The sequence below is a fragment of the Danio aesculapii genome, chromosome 9, assembly GCF_903798145.1.
Source record: "Danio aesculapii chromosome 9, fDanAes4.1, whole genome shotgun sequence".
NCBI classification, from domain to species: domain Eukaryota; kingdom Metazoa; phylum Chordata; class Actinopteri; order Cypriniformes; family Danionidae; genus Danio; species Danio aesculapii.
Window position 1 is genome coordinate 28,506,358 of NC_079443.1, and position 12,031 is coordinate 28,518,388.

General features: G+C 36.6%; 1 protein-coding gene across 1 annotated transcript; it reads left to right on the forward strand.

The window, feature by feature from the left end:
* The first annotated feature begins 6,717 nt into the window (after positions 1-6,717).
* On the forward strand, positions 6,718-9,720 carry LOC130234740 (toll-like receptor 13). The gene has a single exon (XM_056465026.1). It carries the CDS (start codon positions 6,809-6,811, stop codon positions 9,656-9,658), a length of 2,850 nt encoding a protein of 949 aa, XP_056321001.1. The 5' UTR covers positions 6,718-6,808; the 3' UTR covers positions 9,659-9,720.
* The last annotated feature ends 2,311 nt before the right edge of the window (positions 9,721-12,031 follow it).

Sequence of the window (12,031 nt, forward strand, 5' to 3'; positions counted from 1 at the left end):
TTGCTTAAGATAATTTACAAACTTTCTTTTGCAAAGTGAGCAATATTTCAGTAAAAGTTTATATTTGATGATTAATGAAGTGTTCTTTTTAAACTGATTATAATAATACATGAAGAAAACAACAGTTTAATTTGTATTTAAATCATGTTTCTCAAACATTTATTGTATTTAAATTTAATGACCATTTTCTAATAATTTACTTTTATATAACATCCTTAATAATCTTGGTGTAATGTCAGAATAAGCTATGCTTCTATACTTTTCAAGAAGTTGACCATTCAATGTATTTTAACATGTTACACACTCAAATGATGTTTGGAGCAACTATTAAGACCTCGATCTCTATATATATATATATAGTTTAATAGTCTAAACCTTACATTATTTTTCAATATGTTAATGATCTGCAGCAAACAGGATGTAAATTTGCATGAGTGTATATGCGAACTAGTTTCAGTTCATTTTTTCAGATGTTTACCGGAACACCTTGCTAAGTTGATCAAGCTTAAAAAAAAGAACTTGTGCTGCACAGTTTTAGTCTTGTATTTCTCATTTATGTGCCAAATTACTGTAAATTGATGATATATCGCTTGCAATTGTTTTTTTAAATGTCACTTAGTTTGTACTGGCATTGGTATAATGGGCTTGTAACATATTTTAATATTTTTTTAGCATTTTTTTAAGTACTCAAAAGGTTTAGATTTAATCTCAAGCAATGTGTTTTTTTACTTCGCAATGTGTTAGTGATTTTATATGCAAAACATGAATGGATATTCAAATATATGACCTTTTGATTTTGACGCTAACGGACTGCAGATTGCATTTAACCATTATGCTGACAATATTTGGTGTGCAACACCCTGATTGAGGATTATTATTGTCAGACCACTCTTAAACCATGTAAAAAATGATAGCATCTTTGTTTGAAAAAAAATTCTCAACTAAATATTAACCATCTCAGACTGGCTTAACGATCTTTCAGAACCTTAACAGTTCACCCAAAACTCAAAATGTTGTCATCAATTATTCCCTTTTATTATGTTCTAAACCTTTGACGTTATTCTGTGGAACACAAAACCTATTTTGAAAAATATTGGTCAATCAAACCAAAAAGAAAAACATCTGCTAAATTAAGCATCTGTATATAAATTTTCTTAAATACCAGTATGCACCCAAATCACATTACAAGACCTTCACATTTGCAATTATGTGTTAATATTATGTGTGATGTTTTGAAGGACTTTCATTTAAAATCATTGCAATCACATCTAAACAAATGTGGTCCTGTGTGGAGAGTATGTAATCATGTTGGTTTCACATATTTTTTTTTTTTTAACAACAACAACAAAAAACGGTTTCACGCCTGCATATTGTGGATTATTTTTGTAAGGACATACACAGAGACTGAAAATACCCTGCCCCCTTCAAGATGCTTCTTATTCACTTTTCATTTGACGCGCTTGATCTCAACTACTTCAACTGGCAGAGCTCTAATAAAAAATGAAATGCTATTTACTGTTTTTTTTTTTTTTTTTTTTTTTTAGAAGGGGAGGTCCCCACACTTTACGGGACTTTTATAGAAATGTTTACTCGAGTGAAATGAACAATCTTAAAAGTTACTTAAGTTACTAGTTACTTTAAAGCTTTGTGAAGAGTTCAGATGCAAAAACTCTTAAGGGCCATCTATAATTCTCATCCACAATGAAAATTTTTCTCAACCTCTTATGTTTATGTTTAGTTATTTTAAAAGCCATGAAAAAAACTTTTTTTTTTTTTTGCCATAAAAGTGAAATTACTGAGTCAAGTCATAGGAGTCTGAGAAAAATGCTAATATTAGAATGTTTGAATATATATTTAATGGTTTGTGTGAATGCATAATATGTGCTGGCCCGATTAGTTCTTCCTTTTAACAGCAGTTCCTTTAAAAACATTTTTTATTTTACACATTTTATGGAGGCTACATGCAATCCTAGGAATGAAATAAAATCCTGTGTTTATGTATATGTGTTGTATACTTTGTGAGGTGCCTGTATTTGTGTGTAAATAAAAGACATCTCTGCAGATTTTTTAATTGATTTGGTTTTTGTGGAAAATGGTTATATGTTTATGAATGTGTGAAGGGATGTAGGGTCGTGTACGTTTTGGTCAAATCCTGCATCTCCCCTCTGCCCCCCCTCATATCTTCTATTATCCACTCCTCACTCACTACTGGAATTGTTTCTTCATATTGCAAAATTGTAGCAGTCACCCCTATTCTGAAAAAACAAAAAATTGTCTCAATCCTAATAATTACAATAGCCTCCACCCCATCTCTAACCTATTTCCAAATTACTCAAAAAAATAGTTGCTACTCATCTTCATTCCCATTTAAGTCAAAATAGGGGGGCAAGAAAGTTCAAACCTCAGCTGGGTCAGTTGGCATTTCTGTGTGGAGTGTGTATGTTCTCCCCATGTTCACGTGGGTTTAATCTAGGTGCTCCGGTTTCCCCCACAAGTCCAAAGACATGCACTTTAGGTGAATTGGGTAAACTAAATTGTCCATAGTGTACGTGTGTAAATGAGAGTGTATGGGTGTTTCCTAGTGATGGGTTGCAGCCGGAAGGGCGTCCGCTGTGGCGACCCTTGATTAATAAAGGGATTAACCTGAAAAGAAAATGAATGAATAACTCAAAATAACCTCTATGGACAATTTCAGTCTGGTTTCAGGTTCCATCACAGCACAGAAACTGCACTTAACAAAATCACAAATCACTTCCTTATGGCAACTGATTCTAGATCAATTACTGTCCCCATCTTCCTTGAACTGAATGCAGCCGTCTATAGCCCTGTCAATTTATGCACTGATTATTGCAATTCTCTCCTCAATGTTCTTCCTCACAAATCCCTCCATAAGCTTCAACTGGTCCAGAATTCAACCCCTCATATCATCACCAAAACTCTCTTTTCACCATATTACCCTCATCTTACAAGATCTTCACTGACCTCCGAATAAATCTACAGTTGAATTCAGAGTCCCCTTCATACATTCCAAGCCACATTGCTCCATCTTAGCTGATCTTCTTCACATAACTACTCATTCCCACATCCTTAGATCCTCCTCCTCTATCCACCTCACTGGAATTCCCTTTCCTCTTGACATGTGTAACATGTTCTTTCTCCCTCTGTGCAAATCCAGACTTAAAACTCAGCTGTTCAAAATAACAAACTCCTTATAATTGCTCTATTTTAGTATAAATAAAAAAAAATCTATAAAAATAAAAATATCTAAAATATAAACATTAAAAAAACTGTCTATTCATCTCATGAAGGACATGTTTTTTGATTTTTGAGAGTGGATATTGCTGTTGGATAAAAACAGTTTTTTTTTTTCTGATTGTCCTGTATCGTCTCTCTGATAGTAACAGTTTAAACAGATCATGTCTGGGGTGTGATGTGTCCTTGAGGATGCTTTGGGCTTTCCTAATACATTGTGAAGTGTATAGATCTTCCAGTGTTAGGAGAGGGCAGTTGATGATCTTCTGTGCCATGTTTATGACCCTCTGGAGTGGTTTCCTCTGGCCCCTGTGCAGCTGGTGAACCATATGCCAATGCAGTATGTTAAGATGCTCTCTTTGGAAAACCAGTAGAAGGACACCAGTAATCTCTGAGTAACATTGTTCTTTGTGAGTGCTAAGCCTATTTCGGCAGCTCAGAGGATTTTGTGCTCTATCTAGGCTCTCAGAAACAGGAAAACAGCAACCCTCTCTACACAGTCCCCACTAATAAAAAGTGAAGTAATGTCTTGTTTTCTTCATCCTGTCAATGATCAGCTCCTTGGTCTTTGTGGTGTTAAAGAGCAGGTTATTCACCTTATATCACCATGAGAACTGCTCCACCTCATCCATATAGGCCGACTCATCCCCTCCTGATGCAATTCCCACCACTGTAGTGTTGTCCACAAACTTCACCATGGTGTTGCTAGGGTGAGTGGGAGTGCAGTCGTGGGTATAAAGAGTATAGAGCAGGGGGCTCAGAACACAACCCTGTGGGGAGCCAGTGCGGAGGCTGAGGTCTGTGGAGGTACAGTATATTGGCCCATTCTGACCCTCTGACTGCGGTGTGATATAAAGCTATTAATCCACATGGAGGTGGAGTGTGGAAGCCCCAAGTTCTTCAGCTTGTCCACCAGTTTGATGGGAGGAATGGTGTTTCACACCAAGCTATATTCCACAAAAAGCATCCAGATGTAGCTTCCCTGATTTTCCAGGTGGGAAAGTGCAGCATAGGAGGACTGTTGCCAGTGTCCTCTGTGGATCTGTTCCTCCTGTAGGCAAACTGGTGAGTGTCAAAGCTTGGTGGTTAAAATGTGACCCCAGACCAATTTTTTGAAGCTCTTCATTACCACTGGTGTGAGTGCAACTGGGCTGTAGTCACTCAGGCTCAAGATGTTAGATTTCTTTGGTAACTAGACAATGGTGGAGGATTTCAGACATGGTAGGACAGTAGACAGGGCCAGTGACTGGTTGAAAACTGCTATAAATTCTATGAATCTCTGACAGAATTTGGGAAACACTTGTCACTACATAATTTATTTCTCAAATTATGCATCATAACAATGTAGTTCAGCCTCAAGTTACATTGTTGTTTGAGAAACATCTCCTCCACCCATCTCATCCACCCATGCCTGGCTTCATTACGCAACCAGTCAGAGAAATCTTGCTCTTATTGACCTTATTCTTCAATGTGGAAGTGCGCTCGTTTTTGTGATTGTTTATGAACTTTCGATTCAGTCGCCAATAGGAGAAATGACTAGGAATAATAAATGGCAGAAAACGGTCAAACTACTTGCTCTACAAGCAAGTGTTTGCATGACTATACAGACAAAGTAGAATAATATTAGAAGAAAATATCAGTTCGAAACATCAAGCAGTAAAACAGGCTGTTTTTAATGTCTAAAAATGAATGGAAGTGAATGAGACCGGAAGTCTCGAGCCAAAAAGATTCCAATGGCTGCGCCCGCTCGTATGCAGATTATCAGGTGAATAGAAAAAGGAATACATGTTTAGAATGCAAATGCTAAAAAAAAAATCTGTATTTTTGGCTGTACTAACTCTTTAAAGGGCACATAGTTTACCCCTTTTTTAAGATTTAATATTAATATTATGGTTCTTCTGAGTGTGCCAGTTTAGGTTCAGTTCAAAACACAATTCAGATTTTTTTATTATGATGTTTGAAAAAAAAAAAAAAAAAAAAAAAGTGTTATTTTGGGAGCGTGTACACAGGCAGCCGTTTTAGGGGTGTGTTGCTTCACATGAAAATTTGTTTCGTTTTGCAAAGACAGGCAGGCAGAGGTACAAAAACAGACCAAGCAGAGAATACAAAATCATTTGTGTCTTTGTATAGTTTTACAGCCAACTGTGTGCTAGTTTAAAGTTCCGAGCTTGTACACAGAGCCTAATAACCACGCACACTGAATTAACTTTGACTGAGGCACCAGAGCCGCGACACGGCACACTCAGACATGCACATTCGGAGGTTATTAAAAATTTAACTAATCAGATGGCGCTCTGTGGTGCAGCAGAAATATGAAGTGTCCCGAATCGTGGCTGGGCGCCGCGGACAGCCGCCGACTTGAAGCACTGTTGTGTGTAACCTGATAGAAACCTATGTTTAGAATTCTGAAATGCATGGCGCCGCGTGGCGTGACGCTGAGCGTCGCCGAGCGGCGTTTCTAGTGTGCGACCTGCAGGCAAGTTCATAATTTTTTTCCAATGGAGGGACGCACACGTGAGGCAACGCGCTCGCACTTTCCAGCTGCACCTATTTAGAATCACAGGGAGCTTCTGTGACCGCAAGAAATGCAAACGGCTAAGTTTAAGGTAGACGCAATGAAAAGTACATGTTTGCAAACCTAAATACAAACAAACTAAGTTACAAACAATAATTCCGATTAGAGCGATCATGTGGTGAATGTTGATCTTGTGTTGAGCCCAATGAGCCTTACATCTAAAAATAGAGCAAGGCTGTTCCTTTAGTGACATCGCTTTAACTCACACACTGAAAATTACGGACGTGAAACAACAAACTGAGGATATGGTGATGCGCGCAGCTGTCAATCAATATTGGTGGGCGGGGGTACCGCACTCCTACGTCAAGTTAGGGTCGATCTGAAAACCGATTCAATTCGTCCACCGCTTTTATGTTGTTAAATTGAAAAAAAAAGGACTGGGTGTGTTTATATGACCCCAATATGAAGGTCTATACACTATACCTACACATATGTCTGTCCAAACAGCTTGAAAAGTAGATTTTTTACCATAGGTGCCCTTTAAGGTCCCCAAGAAATCAAAACGAATCATATGTTTTTATTAGCTCACATTGCAATGAACAATTCACCTGTGCATATTAAAAAGAAGAAAAAAAAGCCATTCTAATGTGGATAACATATTTAACCACGCTGCTTCAACTGTCAGTTTTGACATCAAACAGAAATGGTGAGGAGGAGGTGTCTATCAGGTTGTAATAACTTATAAAACCATGTTCCTGATTTTTCTGAATGACATGCCTATTACATCTATTCAGCCCGCAGTAGAAAAAAACAAGCCACACCTACTGTTTTCTCATTTAAAAATCCATTTCTAAGGAACTGCATCACAACTTCTGGTTCATGGGGACTTTAAGCATTTAAATACAGATGTTAATATGAGACATAGAAAGACATAGAAAAGAAACGAGAAACGGACCATATAAGGGGAAGTGTATTTCTTGCTCAAATCTTCTGATGCGGTTAAAAGCCGAGACAGATGCCAAGACAAGAGGATCATAAGCCATGAAAATCACAGATGAACTGAAGATGGTGATTCTATTTGCACTTTTCATTTTGTTTCTGAAGACTTCATATGTTTGTTCTTGGCTTGCTGGAAAATGTGTCTTCTACAGTGATGCTGAAGGGCTTACTATTGCCCCATTCTATGCTGGACAAACAAACATTGTTGGATGCGTGAGTGTCACGGATATTAAAGAAGACCTTCGTGGACTTCCTGAAAACATACTAAATCTCTATATCGAGATGGATTTGCATGGGGTCCTAGTTCCAAACTCTTTGTCACGTTTTGGTTCTTTGGAAAATCTTGAAATTGTGGGATGTTTATCAGAGGTCCCTGCAGAAGCTTTTAATGGATTAACAAATGTATCTTCACTAACAATAACATCATCCAATTTAGAAAAGTGCTGTGAGGTAGCTCTTGATTTCAGTCGACTTCCCTCACTTACCAGTTTGTCTATTTTAGAATATAGTTTATCATTATTGGAAGCAAATGTTTTTGAAAAGATTGCTCATTTGCAAAACCTATTTTTATATAATGTGTGTTTGAAAGACATGTCTGAGATTTTGTGCCGGCTGATAAATATAAGATCTTTAAAGCATTTCTCTCTATCTGAAGATCTGTTAAATAGACTTCAGAACCCAAACTGCACAGGTTTCAACATCTCTGACATATCGACTGAGTTTAATATTAAAGAGGTGCAATTGCATTTGGGGAAATTAGAACATGTAGATGAGGGAGCACTGAAAGTTTTTGGAAAACTCTCTGGCTTTCAGTTTCTTTCAAACACAGATTTCCTAACAGATCTTTCTTTAATTGGAGTACATAACATCAGAACTTTGAATTTCATGGTGGATGTACTTAATGTTCGTGATTTGTGTGTAGCAGCAAAGACATATTCAACTGAGACAATATTTGTTTCTTATAAATTGATTAACTTATCACTGACTCCTAACATCTCAGATGGGTGTAAATATATTACAGCCATTGGACTCAGTTTTGACATATGTGGAGAGATTGTCAACCTCTTAGATGTAAATTCTCTTTTTCAGATTTTCAGCAACCTCACCTTTGTTACTATATTTAAGCATGTGCTCAGATCAAATGATTTCCAATCTCTTTGTGCTTCATTTCCACAGACAGTCAAACAGCTTACTGTCATGATTCTTAAAAAAAATAAGATAGATAAGATAGTTTCTCATCAATTTATGTGTTTTCCAAATCTTGAAACTTTGAACTTTACCTCAAGCAAAATTTCTGTCATAGAGGATTTTGCTTTTATTGGAATGAAGAAGCTGAAAGAGTTAAACCTCTATAAAAACAAAATATCTTCTATTCATCAACATACATTCAGTGGCTTACATGAACTGATGGTTCTGAATCTCCAAGAAAACCCAATAATTTACATTGAGGCAAAATCGTTTGGACATTTTATTAACCTTAGCTCACTTCTGTTGGGAGATCTGAACTTTCTTCCTAACATGTCACTGATCAAGCTGAATTTATCTGATATATTTGGAGGAATTCCATATAATTTGAGTAATGTGTTCATTAGTTCAGGACAGAGACCAATGCACCTTGTGATCGGGGGTAATACCACACTGACTAACAGGCTAAACTTGCACATCAAAAGTCAATATGTGATTGTTGAGGACTGCAATAGTTTACTTTTAACATCTGTAATCACACTTCAGATAAATGCAGCATATATGATCTGTGAAAATGAATTCATTGGGAAATATATCCCATCAGTCGTCAGTCTGGAATTTCAGTCAGTGTTCGCTGACAATATTGGAGACTTGTCTGTAATCAATCAGCTTGTTCATTTAAAAACCCTAAACCTGCGAAACATTGACTTTACAAATCAGCCAAACGTGGCCATAATGTTTCACAATCTGACAAAACTGGAGACTCTGATTCTGGCAAACTGCAGAATATTCTTTCTAGATGGAAGTCTGACCAAAGACTTAAAGGCACTAACAAAACTAGTACTATACCAAAAAGATACTGTCAACATTCTACAAACTTTTGCAGATCATCTCACTCATTTGCAGTTCGTTCATTTTGAAGGCTTGGGTCTGTATTGCAGTTGTGATAATGCATGGCTGGTCTCGTGGCTGAAGGACAACAGAAAGGTGGAGGTTGTCATGTTGAACCCCTCTATGCATGATTTGCAGTGTTTGATTGACAATGAAGTTGACCAACTCAACTTTATCAGCTATGCTAAGGAGAACTGCTCACTTGATCTTGAATTTGTGTTCTTCGCCTGTTCTTCTGTGTTTTTGTGCATCTTTATTGTTGTGGTATTGATGTATAAATTTGTAGGCCAGTACTTCAAGCCGTTCTATCACATCGCCAGTGGATGGTTTCGAGAGGCTTTGCGAATGAAGGAGAAACCGCAGTACCGCTATGATGTTTTCGCGTCTTACAGCGGTAAGGATGAGCACTGGGTCATAGAGGAACTTCTTCCAAACTTAGAGCAGCGCGGGCCTCCATTTCTGAGTCTCTGCCTGCACAGTCGGGACTTTCAGTTGGGACACGACATTGTGGAAAACATCACAGACAGCATTTACGCAAGTCGCCGGACTCTTTGTCTCGTCAGTCGCAATTACCTCGATAGCAACTGGTGCTCACTGGAGATGCAGCTGGCCACCTACCGGCTCCAGGTAGAACACAGAGACATTCTTATCCTGGTCTTCCTAGAAACCATTCCATCTCGCTTGCTTTCCTCCCATCACAGACTGGCCCGGCTTGTAAAAACTAAGACCTATCTGGACTGGCCCCAGGACCCGGAGATGCATGAAGCATTCTGGGACAGGTTGTGGTGTAAACTGAGCTCTAATAAAGCCAACTAGACTTTCCTTCTGTTTATTGTGAAGTTGCTAAAGACAATTTACAAACTTTCTTTTGTAAAGTGAGCAATATTTCAGTAAAGGTTTAATATATTTGATGCTTAATGAAGAAAGTGTGTTCTTTTTCGACTGATTAGAATAACAGATGAAGAAAAATCATGTTTTCTCAAACATTTATTATAATTGCATGTAATGACCATTTTATAATAATTTACTTTTATATAACATGCTTAATAACCTGGTGTAATGTCAAAATAGGCTATGTTCCTATACATTTCAATAAGTTGACTATTCAATGTATTTAATTATTTTGCACACTTTACAATGATGTTTGGGGCACCTATACTGAAACCTCTATCTCGCTTTATATAGTCTAATAGTCTTAACCTCAGGTTATTTTTTAAGGTGCTAATGATCTGCAGCAAACAGGATGTAAATTTGCATGTGTGTTTGTATGAACTAGTTTCAGTTCATTTATTCAGATGTTCACTGGAACACTTTCCTCATTTGGTCAGGCATAAAAAAAAAAAAAAACTTGCGCTGCAGCCTTGTATTTCTCAAGCATGTGCTAGATCATTGTAAATGGACCATATTATGCCCACAATTCCAAACTTGTATTATTATTTGACAGACATGTATTTACAATATTAAGATTTATGCAAGAAGTTAAGAGTAGTGGTTAATAATATAAGAAAACAGTTTATGTGTCTTTGTTTTTTTTGTTTTTTTCCAAATGTCACTTTGTACATGCATTAGATTAATTTAACAAATGTTTTCATGTAATTTTTTATTTTCTTTTATTAAAAAGTACTTTAATCTCAAGCAAGGTGTTTTTGCTTTTTTAATGTGTTGGTGATCTTTACATGCGAAACACCATAATATATAAATATTCAAATATCTGATCTTAGATTTTGACGTTAATGTACTGCAGATTGAACCTAACCATTATGCTGACTATATATGGTGCGTAACACCCTGATTGAGGGTAACTCTAGTGAAATTGCTTTTAAACTATCTGATTTGTCCTTGATCTTTAGGTAATAAAATTGTTTCAAACAATCACTGGTTTAATAAACTTTCAGAACTTTACCCTTAACAGTTCACCCAAAATGTCAAATGTTTTCATCAATAATTCACTTTATCATATTCTAAATGATTTTCCTCTGTGGAACACAACATTTATTTTGAAGAATGTTGGTAATTAAACCAATTGACAACTGACATACTGTATGGAGAAAAAATAATAAATCTGCAATATGAAGCATTTGTATATCACAATTTCTTCAGTATACACCCAAGTTGCATTACAAGATTTTCACTTTTTCAATGAATGTTAATACCATGTGAAGTATGTGGGTACCTCACTGGACCATATTGGTACATTTAAGGTGCATTTGGTTACTAATATGCACCTTTGAAGTACCACTGTGGTCTCTTTAGGTACAACTATGTATTTTTTGAAAAAGTACTGCCCCAGTAACAACTCCCGTACCTTTATTTCTGAGTGCAGCCTCACTACATCTCTTTCAGAAGTAACCTAGTTTCCCCCTCAAGTCTCTAATCCATGTAATCACCTGGCACAACAATTCCTGGCTTCATTGGGCAATGAATCTTGGGCTATAGGGAGATGTTATTCCTATAAAAGAAAAACGTACATGTTGAGAAGTGCAAATGGTGGTGGAATTGAAATTGAGTGTGCAATCCCTTTAAGAATTTAACTAAATATGTTTATAAGACAACCCAGTTTCATCAATCTGCTTACAAATAACACAACTTTACACTTTTACTTTGCATGCAATGCATACACCAAAATCCATTTTTGCTTGCATATATGCCAATCTTTCCCGTTCACATCTGTTGAGAACACACATTCTTGTTTTCAACATGTGTTTTTTATACATACAGAGAGTATGCTGTTATTTCACTGTACTTATGCAGGTTGTAATCAAAAGTGTTACCTTTTTTTTCATATTATACATGAATATTTAACACATACGGAAGTTGTAGCACTCATTTACAGTTCTAGGGTTATTCATGGTCTGTTGAAGTTTACTTAAAGTACCATATAGGGCATAGGGGGAAAATAAGATTTTTATCACATTAAGTGAATATGTAAGATATTCCCTTCCCACCCACAACAACTTATATAAAGATGGCATTCTTGTCACTGCTGATATTATGAATTTTAGAACATGTTTACTTAACCCTCCTGAAGTCCTAGAATTCTGTATACACCGTTCATCATTTGAGTCAGAAAAGACACCCCTGTTGATGTTGTCCTATAACATATGTGGATATACTGTAGTTCACACTGGTTTTAAAGAGCCCCTATTAAACATGAATTAGGGTCATATTTTAGGTTTGTAAGGGTCTCCA

Excerpts from the sequence above, each read along its gene's own strand:
- LOC130234740 (XM_056465026.1), top strand. The coding sequence starts at position 6,809 with ATGAAAATCACAGATGAACTGAAGATGGTGATTCTATTTGCACTTTTC.